Source organism: Acipenser ruthenus, chromosome 16 (genome assembly GCF_902713425.1).
Source record: "Acipenser ruthenus chromosome 16, fAciRut3.2 maternal haplotype, whole genome shotgun sequence".
Taxonomy (NCBI): Eukaryota; Metazoa; Chordata; class Actinopteri; order Acipenseriformes; family Acipenseridae; genus Acipenser; species Acipenser ruthenus.
In genome coordinates, this window is record NC_081204.1 from 11,139,593 (window position 1) to 11,162,206 (window position 22,614).

A 22,614-nucleotide genomic window follows, 5' to 3' on the forward strand; every position below is an offset into this window, starting at 1 on the left:
GTACTTGGTTTTAGGTAAATCAAAAGCACTCTGCAATTATAAAAATCCTAAACAAAACTAGAGGAAAGAGTTTTAAAGCTCTTTGAAACCTTGTTCATTTCCATCGGCAGCAGAACTAGATCAGCTGGGATTGGACTGCAGGTGGAATGGTGTGATACGGTTTGAGCGAGATGACGACTGAGTTTTATAGACTGGTTTTTAATCTGTATTTGGCCTTTGTTTGCTTACTTTAGGTCGTGATTCTAACACCATACCAGCTGACTCATAATCTCTACAGCGTCCTGTTCAATGTTATAAAAGACAATTTTATGAAACATTTGCCTTCTAGACTTCGCTCCTACTTTATCTGTTGAAGTCCATACTGTCTGAGATTGAACCCACATCTACTGTGTAAGATGCTACACACCTGCTTTAAACTCAAGGATTTAATTGGATGGAGATGGGTAAAGCAAGGATGCCCTGATCCCCAGGTTGCTCAGACAAACTTCCACTTTATTAGCCTTCTTACAGACATCAATCAATTTGGTAGCTTTTATGTGGTGTTCAATAACACTATGAACTTCAGTTCATTGGGGAGACCTTATAATCAAAGACTGAAACCCAGCTATTAGCAGGAATCTACTAATTGAATAAGAACACTCCTTTACAGTAGAGAGATTTGTCTAAGCTTGCATATTCAAAGAAGTTATGGGAATCTGGTCTGCAATAATGTTATTACTGAGAACATAGTAAAGACTCCATTGAAGTAAGAGGTCATTTTGCAATGAATTACAATGCTATATCACTAATTGGTACCTTTTGTAAGCACTATCATTCATACAGTAATTGTAATGATGGGCTTAGCCACTGTTATCAGTTCAACATGTTTAGAAGAGCTCTTTGCACTATAGTATTTTAAAGTACAGTGCATGTGCAGTATTTACCACTTTCTGCGAGTACAAGTAATAGACTTACAACCCAGTAACATAGAATATGCTACAAATGCAAGCAAGCTTTTTAGTGAAATTATCTGAATGAAATATCTACAAAACAGATCAATTCAGGCCTGGTGCCAGCAGCTACATTTTGCTGGGGTAAACCCAACAAGCACCAAGTAATTGCTTGCATCAATCATTAATGCACATTATTAAATATGTTACAAAGGTTTTATGGAATTAGCTGGCATATTTGCCTCTTGAATAGCATACTAGAACAAGCTGTTTAAAAATACATTTTAATGAACACTGCCAACAGTATGGTTTGAGTGTTGTGATTTCAATTATATTTGCCCTTTTTTGCTCTCTTTCTTCCTGCCAATAGTCATTTTCCTTCTATTTTTTCACCTCTCCCAGACCCCCAATTTCTACCGCGTTAACCCACCAAGAGGTCCCTTGTCTGGGGGGACCCAGATTACGATCGAGGGGAACCATCTCAATGCAGGCAGCACCATCACAGCTAACATTGGGCTTCACCCCTGCAGATTTGTGAGGTATATTTGTTTAATCAATGTGTTTTCCCAATTCCTTATGTTCTCCATTGTTTTGTTTTTTTATCTGCATTGACTTAGATAATAAAAACTGATTTTTCACTGCAGTATTAAAGAATAGATATCAGTATTTTTTCTCCCTTGAAGATGAGGCTTGGATAACTGCATTTGACTGCACTTAGAACATACTGCTAATTAGTTTGAAGTGTTTAGCATTTTCACTGACTGAACCAAGAATAGATACTGAAGCTTCCATAATGTCCATTTCTGTTTCCATAATGTCCATTTCTTTTTAATTCACACTTAAACTTTCTAAATTTAGTAGGGTTTCAAAGTTACCTTTATAATTAATTTATTTAGCCAGTATGGGGTTGTTTTAGGGAACTGAGCCTTTATTGCTAGTCATTGGAAGTCTGTTATCAAACATGGGTCACACTAGTACTGTATCACCCATATTAAGATATTACCAAACCGAAAGATATATGAAATAGTAGCTGTAATTTGCCAAAACTATGAATTATTGGACACCACTGTGGTTTAGATAAAGGTTTGTGTGTGCCAGGTCAGAAGAACACATGGTGAGTCTGAAGCACAGTAACACAGTGCAGAGTGACCCCAGGGAAGCTCTGTATGAGAACCGTTCTCGATGGCTGCAGACAGCATTCCGCCTCCATTCCAAGTCATATGGCAGTGTCTTCACTTCATTGCCCTTTGAGTTAAACCACTGAGTGCATCTCTGCAAACCAGTTTTGTAAATTGTGAGTAAATTGTGAGCATTCATGAAGATTTACATTATTTTTTTTTCTTAATGCAATATTGTAGCACTGATGTAATAGGAGTGTGTACTATACAAAAGGATAACTTATTGAGAGCATTAAAAGTAGTCTAGTGTAGAGGGAACACCTCCAGGACCTGGCCAGCACTAACTTAAATCTTAAATATTTTATAGCAGAACCTTATGATGCTATGACAAGCTAAATCTGTGTACACAAGCGTTAAAAAAGATGCTTTTTTCTTTCTTTGTTTAGGAGAAGTGCCAAAGAGATTGTGTGTGTGACCCCTGCTGGACAGATCCCAGGTGGGGCCCCAGTTATGGTGAATATCAACTGGGCCGAGCTGAGAAACCCAGAGGTCAAATACAACTACACAGATGACCCGACCATCTTGAGAATAGAGCCTGAGTGGAGCATTGCCAGGTAACCTCAACCAAACCAAACAGGACTGCCACGTTGGTCAGGTCCCCTTCGAAGAGTGATTTTAATTTCAATGCGACTTGAGTTGGATAAATAAACATTAATATATAAATACTCATAGTTTTCTTTTTTTTAACCAATCTGTCTGTAACTTTAAACACTCAATCTAACGCTATTTGTTATATAATAAGACAAACATTTTAAGTGTATTTGTCACAACAGATATTTTTTTCTTGTCATCCATAACTTAAACTCAATCAGAAAGTCAAATTTGAAGAAACTATAAACTACTGTCTACTCCATACTTGACTTGGTTTGTCAGTTTTACAATTTTTTTATAATAAAAAACAAAGAACTAATGAATAATTATAAAACATCATACAAATTAAATAAAGTAGAATATGTATGTGCAGTAGAAAAGAACGGTGATTGGGGTTATTGTCAAATATCCAATAGTATTGCGTGTTGACTGAAGTTATGTTCAGGTAGGCTAAAGTACACAAGACTGGCATTGATCTGGAGTAAATTACAACCTGCCGCATAGGCTATCACCGCACATCTGATTCTAGTGTTAGATAAGGAGCTGATACCGTCCATCTAGTTGCAATTATAAGCTCAAGGTTGAGTCACTGTGGAAGATGCTATTGTTCAATAACAGACTGCCTCCCACTTGCTGCTTTGTGAAACATACTACAGTATAATGCTGCATGAGTAATGCATAATGTAATGGTCCTGCTTGTCACTGTCCAGCGGTCAATTGAGAAATAGTATTGCTTTAGCCCTCAAGATGGCGTTGAGTGAAAAGTGGCATCGTGGACAGTTTCTGCATTACTTCTGCAGGTATTTTAAGGGTCACACATTTAGTCAGCCAGTTTTATTGAAAATACCCCAACCTGAACTCAGAGCTGCATTAAAGTGCATCTGGGCAATACAGATAAACCAATGGAGGCAGTTTTCTTGGTCCCAGTGCATTCCCTGTCAAAAGAAGCCAAAATCTTCCTCAACACACTGATAGGAAGTGAAAGTAACTCCCACAAGTAAGCTCTACAGATGAGCAGCTGTGCATTCCCATCAGATCGAAGTAGTTTGTAGGCCAGTCAGGGATGCTATTCAAAGCAGAAGATGGTCATCTCTTTAACCCAATCCACAGAACACTGCTCCATCTGGCTAAATAAACCCCCATTTTGATAAATTGAGGATAATTCTTTCTGACCTAAATTTGCTTCAACACACAAAAAAAGGATTTGTTCGCAACTTCGGATAAATGTTTGGAAGTTGATGTACCGTGCTGGATGCCCATTGGATGTTGCTGTTGAAATTTGTGTTTTTATTTTGGTTAATAAAACTAAAATATGCTTACAATACCAATTTTTCTGGGAGTTGGGATCAGAAATGTTGAAATGAGTATAAATACATTTTATCTGAATGATGGGCATTGGTGAGCTGTCAGGCATCCCAATCTACTATAATCTACCTGCTTCATCTGAAACATGATTCATCTTATTGTCTCGCAAAACATGGGAATGTACTCTTAAGGTACTCGGATACAATTCTAGGTTTATTCCTAATGAAGAGGCTTTGTACAGAATTTTAAAGCACATTTATTCTCCAGCTGTCTTTGCCCACTGGTTTATACTAACTGTGAACATTGACCTGTTTACCATTTCTTTTGTTTTCCATAGTGGTGGAACTTCTTTGACCATAACAGGCACCAACTTGGCCACCATTAAGGAACCAAAGATTCGAGCTAAGTACGGCACTACCGAATCCTTCAATGTAAGTGCTGACTGCTTTATCTAACCATGCTCTGTGCAGTATGCCTGTGCTTTCTTAGTCAAGACATTTAATTGTTTTTTGGCAGTTTTATCTTTTTAAATGTCAACAGACCATATGCCGAGTATGGGGAAATCTATCTTTTGTCAAGCTCTGAGTAACATTTAGCTACATTTTCATATAGACTGTGGCAGCCAGTATCATTTTGTTTATGGAATATTTTCTATTTGAGCAATTCTATATAATTGAAAGGATATGAGATGGCTAGAGGAAGGAGAATATAATTGTTTACCAAAGTCAGGTAAAAACCTTATTATATGAATACATTGTATTATCCTCTGAATGATAGGATAAGACAATAACTAACTATCTAATGTCTTTATATATATATATATATATATATATATATATATATATATATATATATATATATATATATATATATATATACACACACACACACACATGCCCTTGTGGAGTGTACATTTAAGACACTATGATACAGTATGTATAATATCAGTGTGACATACCCTATAGTATGGATAGATTTTATTTCAAATATAGCTACTGTTGGTACCCAGTTCACCACACTTGTTATCACTGTACACAGTTGGTCAGTGGTATTTATTAAGCTTATATGCTATATATATATATATATATATATATATATATATATATATATATATATATATATATATATATATATATAATTAATTAATACATCAGTTGAAAGTGCGCTGGTCAGGTCTTTGTAATAATGTCAATGAACTATTTGTCTTTAATAGAACTGCACTGTGTACAATGACACCACCATGGTTTGTTACGCTCCTTCCATCGCTGAAACTGAAAAACTCATCCCGGACAGCGGAGAGCGGCCGGACGAGATTGGGTTTATCATGGACAATGTGCAGTCTGTGCTGGTCGTCAATGGAACCGGGTTCAACTTCTTTCCAAACCCGGTCTTTGAGCAACTCAGCCCCTCTGGCACCCTGGAGCTCAAACCTAGCTCCCCCCTCATACTCAAGGTGGGTAGAAGATACAGCAGCTTCATTACGTATATATAAATCACACAATCACAGCCAGCCTACTACTCTACTCACACAAACAATAGAGGCAGTCTGACTGGGAATACAACATATGTGATTTACAGACTAAAACAACAGTTTTGTATGAATACATTATGTTACTTGTTGTCTTAACTCCCTCTTGAATACAAGATGGCTGAGCCAAGTTTTTTTTTTCTTTTTGTCTTTTCTGCTGTGTTAAGTTTTTAAATCATTTATAATATATAGCTAAAGATAATCTTGGATGTGAGTAGTTGAGAAGCGGGATTAACCCCTGAAAAGAATGATGAGTTAAGTGTTATAATGTTTTGTAATTGGTGTAAACCAGTGGCCTCGCTTCAATGCCTGAACCAGGTTCTGCTGCTTGAGGTGTTTATCACTAACAATGATGTGATTTGAATGTTTACTTTTATTGATATGTGTGCGTTTGACTTGTTCATAATAGGTACTATTGTTGTAAGTAATTTGGACATATGTATTCTTGTTCTTTAAGGGACGGAACTTGATCCCGGCTGCCCCCGGCAACTCCCGCCTGAATTACACCGTCTTTATTGGAGAAACCCCCTGTGTTCCCACTGTATCAGAGACACAGCTGCTCTGTGAATGGCCAAACCTTACCGGCCAGCACAAAGTCACTGTAAGTTTTTAAAATCATGAAACTGCCTCGGATTTATCCAGTAGGTCGTTCTCATAAAGATGCAGTCTCACAAAGTATCTCACAAAGTAAAAATAATAATAATAATAATCTGTGTAATCATAACTTGGTCTCAGTCAGCCTCACTTTCCTCAAAGGTAGTTCAGCTCTAATGACACATGCTGTCAAATGCAGCTCCTGCAGCTACTTCCAGGAAACGCTTACTTAAAGAGATGTTATTTTCAATGTAACAACTTTTTTAATTATGTAAAATCAACTTTTAATTGTTATGGTACAAGACAACGTTTAAACTCCAGGTCGCAGGAAATATTCTCGTATATATCTTTACTTTTTTTTTTATGAATGAGGTGCCTTTAATGAGCATATTAAAAAAAAAAAAAAAAAAATTAACTTGAAGTGAATTGTGGATGCTCGCCAGTTTTAATAATCCTGTTGGCCTAATGGGAGTCTGCTTCCTTAAAAGTAAAGACTTTCCTTTTATCTACCCATTGAAAGAAAGGCACAGACAGATGGATTATTAGGAGTTACTGTTAATGCAGAAGCAGAGTTTAACAGGTCCAATCTAATCTAGAGCTTAATACAACGTAGTGTAACTGCTGTGTCAGGTTATATCCATTGTGCATTCTGATTTGTCAGTGTGGTTTTGCTCAAGACCGATTTCTTTTATAAGTTAATATGCTGTGTATAGGTAGTCTGGGCTCTGTTGTGTCTGCTCAAACTGTGTGATATGACATATTCACTTTTATCATAAATTGCAAAAGCTGATATTGTAGCCAGAAACTACTTTAAGTTTCAAATTGAGGTGTATGTTCTATGCATAGATGGACATCTGCGTACTGGAATTTTCACAAACCCTTAAGTGATTTGGTTGACTTCTCGTATGTGATTTATAATCGTATATAAATATTTCATGAACCTATTTTTTTTTTTGCTTTAAAGATAATACATACATATTTCATATTTAAATTTCCAAGGTTGAGGAATTTGCAGTACATTGTGTAAACAGGTATGTGCTACAGTTTAAAACTGGCAAAAAAAAAAAAAAAAAAAAGGTTTTATTATTTCAGCTTTGTTTTTAAATTCAAATACTGGTGTGTTTTGCATTACTAAGCAGTCTGGTATCTTTTACAGCAAATACTAACTGCTGAAGCTGCACAGATGTTTGCTGTGTCTCTGTAAAACTGACCCACATAGCATTGAAAAAAGACGTGTTGCATGGTTTAATATCCTGGAGTGCTTTTCTCTCTGGCTGCAAGTCAGTGCGGAGGGCTGTTTGTTTTGAAACGATGGGGAGGTTTGTTTACTCAGTTTCCATGACAGCTGTTTGGATTCAGCTCAGAAGTGCGGCATTAGTCCGAGTTGGTAAATGTAAAGACAAAAAAACTGTAGATTGTTTATGGAGAAAGATAGTAAATGTTGCAGGAGTGCAGATTCGGATAGGAAAGTGGTGTCAAGCCTCCCTGCTAAAACACACATCTTCATTTCATATTGGAGGTTTGGGATGAGAAGTGTGCTGAAGAAATTAAGTGGTGGGTTTAGAAGTGAGGCATGGCAATGCCTTCCTTTTCAGGAATACAGTATGTTCCATCGGGCCCCGTTCTGTCAACCATGCTCCGGTTATTGTATTTTATACTTCAATTTAGTATATGTAGACATTTCAAAGACAAGACGACAAAAATACAAGTTGCTGCTGCTACTTCCTGATACCAAATCACTTCCTGTGCTGTAGAACCCTTTCACTCCTATGCTCTTGCTGCAACCAGGCCATGTGACCTACCACTTAGATTAGATACAAGAAAGAAACAGACCTACAGTACTTAAATATCCTGACAATACAAGAAAAGGGGGCTCAATGAGGATGCTCATAAAAGGGAAGAACATGGGTTTTCACACCTCATCCTTTTTTAATATTGTATTGCTTGTATACAAATAATACATGCTGAGTGTATGCAATGAGTGTCCCTGCTCTGATTTGAACTCAGATTAAAGCTGGTGGTTTCGAGTTTTCTCCGGGAACGCTGCAGATCTACTCAGACAGCCTACTGACTCTTCCGGCCATCATCGGGATCGGTGGAGGCGGAGGCTTGCTGCTGCTCATCATCATCGTCGTCCTCATCGCCTACAAGCGCAAGTCCCGCGACGCCGACCGTACCCTGAAACGCCTGCAACTGCAGATGGACAACCTGGAGTCCCGAGTGGCTCTGGAGTGCAAGGAAGGTAAGAGCCACCGAGAGCCATGGCAGCGGAACAGGAGGAGATCATTGGTTCAGATTAATACCTTACTTAATACCTTACTTAAAAAGATCCAGTTCTTGTTACTTTGTTCTTTGTCACGCAATAAAAAACAAAAAAAACACAAGGGGGTGGGGGGGATTGTTAGTCGGGTTGTAGTAAAAATGTTCAACAACTGGGCACGACTGCAGCTCCTATCCAGCAGAGAGCGGGTAATTGGCCATTATCACAGTGTGGATGTCCTCGGGTGGTGACCTTTTCAGTCACAGCCAGCAAGAAACCAGAGAAGTTACCCAAAGGAGATGAATCACAGATAGAAGGAGTGATTGGAGGAGTCTTTTGGTTGGAGGTATTCCAGTTATGGGCCTATAAGAAGAATGAGCTTTTAATGGAAAAGAGAATCGGTGTGTGTGTGTGTGTGTGTGTGTGTGTGTGTGTGTGTGGTCTGCTGTTGCCTAATGATAGAGCTTACTGTTTATAATACCCCCCCCCCCCCCCCAGCACCCATCCCCATTTTTTAAAATCTTCAGGGCCCTGCTCAAATGTAGCTTTGGCACAGGGAGATGAAAGCTGCAGCATATAAAGAGTTTGGCATTAAAAATTGAGTTTGCCCCTAAAGCAACAGATTCTTAAACCAGAAGGGGAAAAAGACAAAGCCAAGCTTGTGCCATCACTGTTCTGCATGTTTTTGGAAGCATAATAATAGATTACAATTAAAATACCTATTAGATCATTATGGAAACAAGTTGTTAAACTTCATATGAAAGCATGACTGAGTGCATAAGCTCAAATAACTGGTATAATATTAAATAAATAAAACATCTTATTACATTGTAGTGATGGAGTTAACAATACATATACAGTAAAACATGCATATGTGATCATTTTAATGGTTTTGAACAGCTGAGACGTTAAATAAAATATTAAGTTGCCACTAAGCATCCAATGCGAGTCTGAACCAGGCCTACATATAGGGTCAGGTTTATTAGATCACATGCTGAGGTAGGGGGCTTTCTTTGCTGAAAGGGGGTTAATGCTTTCCCCAATATAACTAGGGAATTATACTAGATCCTGCTCTGCTGATGAAATAGCTGGATGGAAACAACATGTAGACAGGTGTGAAAAATCTGATTTAAATAAACAACTACAAAAAAACCAGATTAACAAAACAAGACAAGAGGTGGGGGGAGAGACAAGCAGAGGAATACATTTTTCCCTTGCAGCAAAGAAATGCAAACCATTTTTGGCAGTTTTACCTTCACATGGGAATCTTGCTCCCATGGGTTATATTCCATAGAAACACAGGAATCTAACTTTAGTTTGCTTGTTGCCAGAATCTATAAATATCTTTTTTCTTTTCTTATTGAAAAATAACAAAAGTTCATATTGAAAGTATATCTCAAACTTCAACAACTGAGTAATCACCATTTTAGAAATACAGCAATATAAATGCTTCACTTGTTAGATTATTCAAGAATTAGAACAATGCTTTAAAGTGTGTGGTTAATATGTATACTGCATTTGAAATATTATTATAAACACATGTTTATTGTTCTGTATTCAATTTAGAACATTTTTCAAGCAACAATTTTTGATGTCTACAAATAGTTGAGCTCAGTCTGGTTTAATTACTGTCTATTTTACAATTCAAGGGAAAAGCATTACTTTTGAAAACATTTTCCCCTCGTAATCCAACGATGCTCATCTTGTAAAAAGGCATCTTGAATGACCAAGCTGACAGCGGGTTTGTGTAAGTGTATTGCTACTTCTCAAGAGGGGGATAAAAAGAGTTGCAATTTAGACTTTCCCCCTCCTTTTTCTACTATCTCCCAGTTGATGTTGACAGCACTGGGCTTAATTTGAACCAGGTGCCACTAAGCATCTGTTATCTCGTAGTGATTTAATACAAAAAAAGTGTATGAGAAAAGAAGAATGTTTAAGAAGATTTGAGTTTTGTTTATTAATCTTTTTTTAAACCTTTTTTAAAAACCTTTTTTAAAGGAGGTGGTACAGTGGGGGAAAAAGAAAATATGTGTAATGTTAGTTCAACTGGTTTGTCTGTTCTGCTTTTATCATATTGTGATACAAAAAAAAACCTGACTTTGGATTGATATGGCCCAAGGGTAGGTATAATCTTCAGTTCCTGGTTTTATCTCCATTGGCTGCAGGAGGGGTTTATAAAAACCTTTGTTTGCAGCACTGGTGCATTTAACGTGTTCTGGCACAGTAATTCAGAACATCTTTTTATCATTACTTTTTATTCTGACTTGACTGCTATATATATATTTGTCCAGTATTTCTATAAAAAGCCTATGCACTGGATTTATTGATTTTGAATATGTATCTGTGCTATACTTTTCAGATCAACGTCTGCTAAAGTATGTGTAATGGGTAGTGTTGTGTGGTACACTGGTGTTCTGGATTGTCACCACAGTGGTTCGTGGTAACATGCTCTCTTGCGGTGTGCGTGGTTGCTGGTTTGTGCCCAGCCTCTGCCCTGTTATATGCGTTAACCATTTTTTTGGTTCCTGGATCCCACTGCTGCAGTATTTTTTTCAGTTAACTGCAGTTTCAGTTGCTGTTGTCTGAGATATGTACAGTACAACACGTGTTCGTATAATTTTTCCAATTTCCCATTCTGTAGTTCCATGCTAACAAAAAATGAGCTTCCAGGATAAAAAAAAGGTTATGTACAGCGAACTCTTTGTAAATCAACGTTCATCTTCACCATATTTTTTTGCATACGGTAAATTCATCCATACAAATTGCTGTCATATGTTCCAGAGCAAATAAGTGGAGTCTTTCTTCCTGTCTTTGCAGCTTTTGCCGAGCTTCAGACGGATATCCACGAGCTGACGAATGACCTGGACGGCTCTGGCATTCCCTTCCTGGATTACCGGACCTATGCCATGAGAGTGCTGTTCCCAGGGATTGAAGATCATCCAGTTCTTAAAGAGATGGAGGTACGAACTCTATCACATTCACCAAAATCCACCCTGCACTTCTCCTACCGACCCTTTCATGTGTTTCTACAAGTAATAAAAGAACATGTTGAGAGTGAGAAGATGCTGTTTGGTCCATCGAGTTCCTCATCCAGTATAATGAAACCTAATTTCATAGGTCAAAATCTAAAAGTATTATACGTGTTCCTAGTGTACTTCACCTGGTAGTTGGGCTAAATGTAAGATTATTTATTAAACAAAAGGTGGCGGTGCGAGAGGGTTATGAAGAGTCTGTTCAAACCAGTACATTTCTTTTGTTTTATTTCTTTTAATAGTTCTTAATAGAACCTGCATAGTAACGATAACATTTATGAATTAAAGGTGGTGGTGTGGGGGCTAATCTTTGAATCTATCTCTGAAATATGTTTAACAGGAGCCTCCCTTGCATTAAGGCAAAGCAGGGAATACTGTTAACCATGCAGTGAATTTGACATTTCTCCAGCATGCAATTTTTGACAAGGATAAGGCTGGCTAATGTATTTTGGTCTGAATTCCATTTGCAGCTAACTTGGGAAATTTTAAATTGATCAAGAGTACAACTTCCCCTCAATTAAAACTGACAGGTGCCAGCATTAGGAACCAGCAGGGCATGCAGAGGAATGTTTTCAGTGTTGCGCGCAGGATGCTACAGTGCTCTCTGCACCCCCTTTGGATTCGGCTTTCTCATGCAGTTAATGTTCAATTTAGCCCGCCTAGGGAATTAGGCTGTTGGGTTGGTATTTGTATTTTCACACTTGCCTGAATTGTTTAGGAGAGGCACACTTGACCCCTGTGAATTATGAATCCCTTGTGCAGGAGTCTGTTTTAAACAGAGTGTAACTCTGAACAGGTTATTGATTTAGTACTTTATTTTCTGTGCTCCCTCAGAGAGCTGAAGGTCCTTGTTTGTTTCTCTCTGTGTTTAGGTCCAGGCCAACGTTGAGAAAGCACTGACACTGTTCGGGCAGCTGTTGAACAAGAAGCACTTCCTCCTGACCTTCATCAGGACCCTGGAGGCCCAGCGCAGCTTCTCGATGCGGGACCGCGGCAACGTGGCATCGCTCATCATGACAGCACTGCAGGGCGAGATGGAGTACGCCACCGGAGTCCTCAAACAGCTCCTCTCAGACCTCATTGAGAAGAACCTGGAGAGCAAGAACCACCCCAAGCTGCTTCTCAGAAGGTAAACGTACCGAGATGCCATCACGCTCACAGCAGCTTTTTACGACTTGTTTTGCGGAGCTATTTATTCAGTCATCCAGGCATGGTAGGATATGCCTTGAACTTGGGGTCTAAATATACATACAATGTCCTTTTGTATGACATGTAGTGATATGTATTCTCTTAATTGAAAACGCATGTACGGACCTCCTGAAATATTTGATTGCATGCCACCAGTATAATAATGAGAGTTATAAAGTAGCACAGTATTTTAAATGCACCCTATTCAAAACTCCCTTGCCTCATGCAAGCTGTACTTGCCATTAAGTCAAGGTTTTTTTATGTAAGAGGGAGGAGGGGAAGACTTGAGATAATGCTAATGCATTCACTGGTGATTTTAATTTAAATATGGCTTTTAGTATTTGAAATAATTTTACTATTCCTAAATATAGATCTGCTTTTATGGAAAGCCTACTTTTTGTGATTTCCAACAAGTGATTAGTACATGGTTCTTTTTTAATTTCATCAGTGTGAGCCCATGTCCTTAAGGATGCAATAGTCTTGCATTGGCATCACCTCCAGTGTCTTTTCAGAACTCCAGTTACTGTTTTCTAGCATCCCCTTAACAGATGTAGCTTGTAATCGATCACCTCCTAGCGGCTGATGAGTTCAGAAATACTGTCATTAGCATAACGTACTTGCCTCTCGAAAGGCAAGATGTTTGTTTTGGAACTGTATGGTTTGCAGTTTGTGTCCAGCCCTTGCCTTTCCATTCCATTCAATTGGCTGAGGTGCCAATTCCTTACAAGCTGATGGGCTTTTTCGACTCAAAGTGATTAAGCAAACCTTCAGTTACTTCCATTAGCCACACTCACTAGTGTTACAATGATTTAAAGTAGCAAGTGGTGTACTGCACTTTCCTTACTGGTAGTGTAGAGAGAAAGTGGCCAGTCTGCCATTTTGAGGCAATAATGTATCTTTAAACTTTGGGCTTTTTACAAATGTTAGCTTTTTTTTATTTGGGGCGGCCAAGTTCAAATCTTTACCTTCTTGAACAAACCATGTAGTGAAGCATTACATAGTCAGTTTACCTATACTAAGTGTGCACCCTTGTTCATTTTCCTTAAAAAATAACAACAACAAAAATAACATAAATTATAGGTTATAGGGTAGGTTCTCATTAGAGCACTTAAAATGCAAATGAGAAAGTAGCCTTTCCAGGAGGAAATCGGTCCCTTGTGTGTAGAGTTCATTACATTTACGATTGTAATGCTGATTGTGCATTTCAAAAAAAGAAAAACCTTTTTTATTTTATTGTGTTACATGTTCCCATGTGTTACATGTTCCCATGTGTTGCTATAACTGTTTACGTAAGGTGTGTGCTTACATTTTTTTTTTTTTTTACATTTTGACCACTTTTTTTAAAATTTAAATGCATTCCTTGCCTCATGTATCCGCATGGACCTCTCAGAACTACATTTCCCATCATCCTCCTGTCACATATGTAACTGAGATGGATTTACCAGTGAGCAGGTGAAAGGTCCTTATGTAACCTTTAAATGCATCAGTTTTCCTTAACACCCCTCTTCTAAAAAGAAGCCATTTAAACACTGCCTTTTTTCCTTTTATACTTACATTCACTTCCCTTGCTCTCTTTTTATGTCTTCTTTTGTATGATCCTCATACAGCTGTATTTTCTTCTAGTTATGATCACGGGGAAATAAACGCTGGCATGATCAAGCAGAGAATGAATTTGCCTTGTAAAACTGATAAGCGCACTGTACAGACTTTTGGGTGCATTCGTGGGCGATTTTAATGGAAGTTTTACGGTAGCTGGATAAGGGCAACTGCTGAGGATGTGACATCACAACGACATACATGTTGCTGTTAAGCAGCGGCTGTGTTGCTTATAACAACATCTGGACAATGAACATATACAAACAACTGCAGTATATTGTCAGATGTGTAAATGAAGCCTTAAAAATCACTAAAACCCACACTGAAATAATTCCCAACCTGCCTCCAGTAATTTTGATTTTAAACATGCATTATGTAAGGTGACCTAAGGTAACATTAGGTTGTCCAAGATTGATGGTAGTCGGGGTCTGTGAAACTAGCTGTAAATTGTATAATTATGTAGGGTTTTGTTGCACTAAAGGAAAAAAAAAAAGTGCTTTTTACCCAAGTCCACCCCTGAGCTGCGTTTCACTGTGTATCTCTCAATAGTCTTTACCGAGCTGTTAACAAAATAAAAGCAACATGGTCTGTTAATTACAGAGGCTTTTAATTACTTTTCTTGGGGACCTTACGGAGGTCATTATTATGCACCAGGTTTTAGGTAGCACATCGTATGCTTAATGAGAGAAGTTACCTAATTATGTTAATTAGGGAATTTTAATGAAGATTGGTGTTTTTTTCTGGTTCTGTTTTTATTTTGTTTAAAGGCAGGCATTCTTTGGGGAGTAGTAATTGATGAGGAAAAGCTCCAATGTGATTTTTTTTTTTTTTTTAACCATGCAATAAAAGACTGATCAAGTAACAGTGCTAATGTGAAGCAGTTAAAGCTATACCAATCATAGGAGTCGATACAGCTGAACACTCCTTGGTGGTAGGCCCTGAATCATGTTCCCCATCATTTGGTGCCTTTAACATATCACCCTCTTCTGTGAGTGTTTCCTTTTTCTTGTTCCCCGGATCCACTGAACACAGTAAGATGGGTTCCCAAACATTCTTGTCTCGTGGCCCACCATGGTATCCTGATTTAGGACCCCCATCCACTGATTCCGGAATTTTGAAACTTACAATCACCCCCTGTTTATTGGATAATATTTAGAAATCTGCAATTGAGCTGAAGGTGGTAAGTGGTAAAATACAGTAACCTCAAAAACAGGAAATGTTCTGTCAATTTAATTCACCAGCTCGGGGAAGATTGCTTTGTCAGTTTTTGAACCACTGCAATAACAAACATATGCCCAATACATCATACACACACCAATGTTATCTACCTGTAATAAAGGCAACATTAATCCAATAGGGGATGCAAAGATACAAAATAGACACCTTGGGTTCAGTTCTCTCATGAGGTTATGGATTCCTGGAAGAACAAATAATGATGCAAGATGAGAGGTTGAAAAGCATTGCTTTGTGGTCAAACTGTCAGTTGTTCAGATTACCAACTTCAAATCTACAGAAGGGTTAATCAAAATATACAGCAGCAGATGTTCTCCTCTGGTTGTCTTTGACAGCTCTTCCGGAATGCTGTGACACACCAGCACTGGGATTTCTGCGATTGTGTCTTACCTGCTGTAGATTCTTTCAAGCAGCACTGATTTCTAAATTTAATTTCACATCACAGCTTTAAACTTTAAGCAGAACAACAGCTTTGTTCCCCCCAAATGAGAGTGCCTCAGGTGCTCCTGAGAAAGTCTGCAATGACAGGATCCTAATTTGTAATGTTTTATTTATTTTTTTTGTTCCTGGGAAGGAATATATCACAGTTCACTGAGAAGAGGACTAGGTGTGAAAGATATTAATAGTCTTTGACTTTTCAACTTTTCAACTTTTTTTGCTTTATCCCCATTCAGGACCGAGTCTGTTGCAGAGAAGATGCTGACAAATTGGTTTACATTCCTGCTCTACAAGTTTTTGAAGGTAAACTCATAAAAGGTTTTGTTTATTTATTTATTTATTTATTTATTTATTTATTTATTAAAGATATATTTACTATATTTTATATTAAATGTTAGGGTTCTCAGCTGAAAGAGAATAAAATATGCTGCAGAATCTATTTTTGCGTGTCATTTTTATTTATTTATTTTTACATTACACCTGGCAAAGCATTTACCGAGCACAAGGTTTAAAATATATATATATATATATATATATATATATATATTTGCTACCACAGCTTTAATTTCTTGACAGTTTACAGACAGACAGCCTCCAATTCAAGATCTCCATGGATTTCCTATCAGCGCTTTTGCTAAATGGCATTCCTTTTTAGTCATGTAGCGTAAAGTCCTCTTTCCATTTTTAAAGCTAACACTTTTTTTAAAGTATTTTATATACTGTACCATACCTCCTAGACCCAGTGATATACATACTGTGTATTGTATGGCAGTCTGGCTCTGATCGTTTTATTCCCAATAATACAGGTTGTAACAAAACTGGTAATCTTATTTCTGCGGCTTACTCCTTTTCAGCAGCCCTTATTTGTTTTTAATCACACGGTAATGAGATGTGCTGGAAACTATAATATAGCAGAAGTAAAAAATGTAGATATTAGGTGCCTGCTGAAGTAAATCTAGTCAATAGACTTCTTTCCATGGTTCCTTTTTACTTTACCTACCGTATGCCTAAGGCACACCTCCAATTTACTATAATATAGACCAAATGAAAACTTCACAGTAAACCTCTTTTTATTTTTCTTGATTTCTTTGCCTCTTCGCTAACCCAACTAAATACAGCTCTTTAGTGCTTTCGTCACTGACACTCACTTCCTTAGAAACGGTTGCTAACTGGTTCCAAACAACATGGCACTTTCAATGTTTTCAGCGATCACGTTTTTTAAAGGGAAGAACAATAATTGAAACGGGAGAAAACTCTCTCAAATGAGGGAAATTTCAATGATTCTTATATGACGGTACGCTTGTTGTCTTGAAAGGCACAGTTAATGCCAGTATGAAGGCTAAAACGTACGATGTTGAGGTAAGTTTCCCTCTAAATAGACTATCGTTTAATATAAACCACTGGGCTACAGTCAGCACTCGGATATATGACACTCAGATACACATCAGTCGTGTTTTACCGTCCTTGTATAATAGTAAAATCAATCCCCATTATATATATATGTAACAAATTAATGCACTTACCCGTCACACGCGATTTCCGACTCCATCACCAGTTTTCTGATACAAAGCCCATGGATTCTGTTTTAGTTCTACAAACCTGTGTTTTTTTTTGTTTTTTTTTTATTATCTTTTGCTAAATTGCATTGCCTTTTATGGTTTACGCTGTTCTGTGCATGGGTAACATTTCGATTTCATTTTGCTATTGTGTCGTTAATGGGGAATTTTACATATAGCTACAATACGTACCAGATTTAAAAGTGTACTGTATTACTGTTTGTGCCCAGTCGTCTCTTGGCAAGTTCTGAATTAAACTACTACTTCTGTTGAAAATATAGTACTGTACCAACAAAACCAACTACAGTACATCTAAATGGAAGCCTACTTATTTTAAAACACAGTCCTTTCAGCTATGTAATTTGGATATTATATCTTTTTGTGTTCCCTGAAAAAACTGACATGTTTTTGTCTTTTACTGCTGTGTTCTTCCCCCAACTTGTGCGCTAACAAATTTCAATCAAAGAATCAACATCTCCCTGTACAGTTCCTCAAACCCAAGTCATATTTTTTCTTTCCATACTAAATGTGTGTGTGTGCAGCACAGGGGGTTGTTTGGGTGGTAGGGGGCAGGTTACAACCTGCTCATCTACATACACGTCAAATCAGATTAAATAATCAGATGTGTGCCACATGCGTTTAAAGTCACTAAAGTCAAAATTTTATAGGGTCAGAAATGTGAGTGCTGACCTGTTCTAAGAATCAAATTCAGATTAAATGTGGAAAATAATTTTAACAATAGTACTGGCATTAGGTTTAAACATTTCTGTTTCGTTTTGATTTAATAGCTAAGCATATCCTTATCTTGTTAAAGTACCTGTTCGTTTGTTTGAAAGAATAGCAACAAGCACTGCCAATCTTTTAAAGTAGGACGTGAACAAGACGTACACTGATGGGATAATCTGTCCAACATGCAGCAAAAGAGTATGCAGTCCCTATGTTAAGATTGCACTCTGAGACAGACAAAAGTAGTTTGTTGTACAGGCTCCAAGAGGACTGAAATGTGTTCAGCTTTTTGCTGGTATAAATGAAGAGCATTTGTTTTGTTAAGATTTTCTGCACTATATAATATCACAAGCTGTAGACTCAGTTTTATCAAAAATATTCACATATGTCTTTCCCATTCTTTTTAAATGTTCAGTGGCCCTGCAAGACATATTTCAACTGAAAAATAATTAAGAAAGTGTTGTTAATAATCATAATAATTACTAATAATCATTAACTTTTTTGTGAAACTTTAGACCTACAGTACAAGGCCTATTCATAAAGCACATTTTCTCCTTCTCCCTTTCTCCTATCTCTGTAACAAATTATGGCAGGTAACTGTGAAGATTTTCACCCCTGTGGTCATTATCCTAATTCGCTTAGTAACATGTGGCTGTTATAACAACCTACTTTATCCCATATCTGACAAATGGCCTTAATGAAGCCAAAATCTCAAATTAAAGATAATTTCAAAGACAAGCGTGTTATCGGAAAGGTCTTGGGATGATGTATGCATGTTCCTGCTCGTTAGCAGCTGTCTCTTTAATTACTGCAGATGCTAACGAGATGCTAACAACATATGGTGACAGAGTCTGCACGTTGAGCCAAAAGTGGAGTTCCATGTATAGAAAGGGCTTTCTTTTTCTGTCTTCCGAGAATACTTTGACAGTAAAGAAGGGCAGCAGCATTGCTTTGTACACTTCGCTTCTTTCCTCAAAGTTTGTGTGATATAAGGGCCTGTGGCATGTTTATGATTTGCACCTTACCCTCTGGAAGGATGGTTGTCAATATGGCCTGGACTTTGGTAAAAAATAATCTGACATGAACCAAGAAGTGAAGTTTAAGGTGTATCACTTGTGTAATATGACTGGGTTTAAGGGAGCAAAGAATTGAGAGGTTTTACACAATTTTTAGAATACTGTAGAGCTCTGTCTTCAATCCAAACGAAATGAAACTACAATTGTGCTGTATGTGGGCACCGTTTAGCCTTACTTTCAAAGTCTTGCTATATGATTAACACCATATTGACTTTTACATGAATTGTCAATTCCTCTGCTTCAGTTGTCTTTTAATGGTAATCTGTTTCTGGTTTCTCAATGGTCAGGCTTAACTTGGACACAGAGTTGCATTTTCGGGATATTTAAGATGTAATGCATTGTTGCTAATTTAGTGTTTGCCCTTTTTGAATGTCCGTTATATTGTAATGTTTGTGATGTTGGCTATGAGCTGTGTTGTGGTACAACTTCTAAAAGTAGACAGGTTTCTGTTTGAGGTCTTTTGGAAGGTTGACATACTATTGGTTTTAGAAAGGAGGAGTCTGATTTAATTCCAAAACTCAGTGTACAAGACATCCTAATCAAATATTGTTTTCATTGAGTGTTGCTATATGGATTACTAATGCCGTTTAAAGACTGACATGTTTCACCCTATATGAGGGAAGAGAAGGCGGTCATTAGGAACTGAACTCCTGGTGGTGGCACATGTAATGTGAAGACTAATTAGTCCTGATAACTGGAGGCGTCTCTCTGTCTGTTTTCTCTCAGGAGTGTGCCGGAGAGCCTCTGTTCATGCTGTATTGTGCCATCAAGCAGCAGATGGAGAAGGGACCAATAGATTCCATCACAGGCGAAGCCCGATATTCCCTGAGTGAGGACAAGCTGATCCGCCAGCAAATCGACTACAAGACCCTGGTCAGTAGAACAATGTTGACACAAATGGTGTCTTATTTTCATACAGACAAAACTGATAGTAAAGATTTCTCAAGACAACTTGAAAAAGTAAATGGATTATAGCGCTTAGCATGGTCTCAGAGTGTGCTTCCATTTTTTTTGTGAAAGAACAGTTAAACAAAAAAATATGCCAAGCACCAAGGCGAATTTAAGGACTTGAAAGCTGACAACCATTTTTCATCAAAAATCCTTTCCCTTGTCATTGGCAGTTCATCAATCATACATTATAAGCGCACTGAAGTCTTCACAGATGTTTTCCCTTTCCGAAGACTGACATGTTTCTTCCTCTCTCTCAGACTCTCCACTGCCTGAATCCAGAGAATGAAAATGCCACGGAAGTCACTGTGAAGGGTCTAAACTGCGACACAGTCACCCAGGTGAAGGAAAAGCTGCTAGATGCTGTATACAAAGGGATGCCATACTCGCAGAGACCCAAAGCAGGGGACATGGATCTTGGTAAGCCATGTTGAGAGTTTAAAAAAAATTAATAAATAAAAATAAAAAACTCAGTTTACATTGTATTAGTGACCTGACGTTTTATAATTAATAGTAACAATAAATGACCAGGTAATTGTATTCATTGTAATTAGCATTAAAGTTAATTGAAGAACCCCATTTATCTCAACTTCCAAACTCAGAGTGTCCTACAGGGAAGCAGGGAATGGCTTGGCTTGAGATTGAACAAGAGTTTAGGATCAAGACCCATTTAATTCCTGTGTCTGTCCCAGGCTGAAATGATTTCCAGGTGTCGCTGAGGAAACATTTATCATCCCCCCCCCCCCTTCTCCCAGAGTTCCTTTCACACATTTCTCTGGTGCTTTTCTCCCCCGAGCAGAGTGGCGGCAGGGCCGGATGGCAAGGATCATCCTGCAGGACGAGGATGTGACCACCAAGATCGACAACGACTGGAAGAGACTTAACACCCTGGCACACTACCAGGTAAGCCAGGGTGCTCACCCGGAGACTTGGGCTTATTGTGCACACCTATGGGAAGTGGACATTACTAGACATGGTACAACAGCTGCTTTTAGTAGCTTATTCTAATACACGTAAAAATCAATGAAGGGAATTTGGGCAAAATACACGAGTACTATATCTAGCTCAATATCTCCTTAACAGGAAAGTGAAGAGGTATGTAATGATTTTGGTACAGGGGGTAAAGGTCGATTTAACATCCACCACCTTTGGCTTTGCTTAATCATCATAATCCTTAAAAATGTATTATTTTTGTATTTTATTAATAATGAAACACCCATTCCAAAGAGACAAAATGCATACACTTTATTGAACAAAACCAAACCTAGTTTTTGCTTGAGTTTCAAGGGACCAGATTTTGAAAGAGGTATGAAGCCCTGTTTATAATTATTATTATTATTATTATTTATTTCTTAGCAGACGCCCTTATCCAGGGCGACTTACAATCGTAAGCAAAAACATTTCAAGCGTTACAATACAAGTAATACAATAAGAGCAAGAAATACAATATCTGTATATATCTGTATCGGATGCTGCAAGAGAGAACCAAAGACAATCTTTTTCACAGTGGTTTCCAAATGTATGTGGACCCTGACACACTAGCCCCAATAGCTTGGTCAACTAATTGTTTTGTGGTAGAAGTTACTAAAGCAACTGAAGGCCACTAAACCTACTAATGCTCTTCTCGTGTCCTGAGGCAGATGACATCATAGGTTTATATTTAGAATATCTGGGATTGTTGTGTTTTTTTTTGTGGTTTTTTTTACATATTGGGTGGGATTAAAGGGTTACTGCTAATTTTATTTTAACATGAAATTGCAGGCTTTTAAAATTTAGTTTTCGTATATTTGAATACATTTATTGCAATTTCCCTTTCTCTTCAGGTGACTGATGGGTCTCTAATTGCTCTGGTACCCAAGCAGAACTCTGCATACAACATCTCCAACTCCTCTACCTTCACCAAATCACTTAGCAGATATGGTAAACCACTTCCTCCTTGCATCCAATTATCAGCACTTCCATTTCCTTTTATATATTGCAGTCTCTTTACATGTAACATCATTTGTTTTGACAACTCCATTTTATGTCGTGATCACTGATCTTTGTACATACGTGACCATACGGGCGAAGATGCTGTTTCAGTTAGCTGTGCAAAACCTGTACTAATGTGTTATTAGAAAATGATTTTTAGCAAATGTTGTATTGCAATTAAATTGCAATGTTAGTTGTCATCAGTCATGGAAAACAATTCAATTGCAGCAGTTAAACATTTTGAATTGTAATGTGTGATGCCCCTAGCAGGCTACTTCAGACATGATTTATGTTTTTGTGAGAATTTCCTTTCAGTGTTTGATACTCTTTGGTATGTTTCTGCCAATGCCGCTTTGCCATAGATCTTACAATTCTGTTGCTGTAACCATTGGATCATGTAACATTCAAATTACAGTAATACTAAACGTAATAATAGAAACTGATACGTTCTCAATTGTCGGTTGA

At 37.7% G+C, this 22,614-nt stretch overlaps 1 protein-coding gene across 2 annotated transcripts in view; it reads left to right on the top strand.

Moving 5' to 3' along the window:
• Nucleotides 1–22,614, top strand: part of LOC117963410 (plexin-A1) — a 197,925-nt gene that overhangs the window by 162,592 nt on the left and 12,719 nt on the right. Inside the window, exons 15-27 of one of the 2 annotated variants that reach the window (XM_058988788.1) lie at nt 1,332–1,468; nt 2,494–2,661; nt 4,341–4,434; nt 5,217–5,456; nt 5,989–6,132; nt 8,133–8,367; nt 11,203–11,345; nt 12,290–12,546; nt 16,109–16,175; nt 19,957–20,103; nt 20,439–20,598; nt 20,975–21,081; nt 22,002–22,098. In XM_058988788.1, the coding sequence (XP_058844771.1) occupies nt 1,332–1,468; nt 2,494–2,661; nt 4,341–4,434; nt 5,217–5,456; nt 5,989–6,132; nt 8,133–8,367; nt 11,203–11,345; nt 12,290–12,546; nt 16,109–16,175; nt 19,957–20,103; nt 20,439–20,598; nt 20,975–21,081; nt 22,002–22,098 (1,996 nt within the window). The remainder of the gene's footprint in view (nt 1–1,331; nt 1,469–2,493; nt 2,662–4,340; nt 4,435–5,216; nt 5,457–5,988; nt 6,133–8,132; nt 8,368–11,202; nt 11,346–12,289; nt 12,547–16,108; nt 16,176–19,956; nt 20,104–20,438; nt 20,599–20,974; nt 21,082–22,001; nt 22,099–22,614) is intronic. The other variant, XM_058988789.1, reaches the window with a different exon arrangement.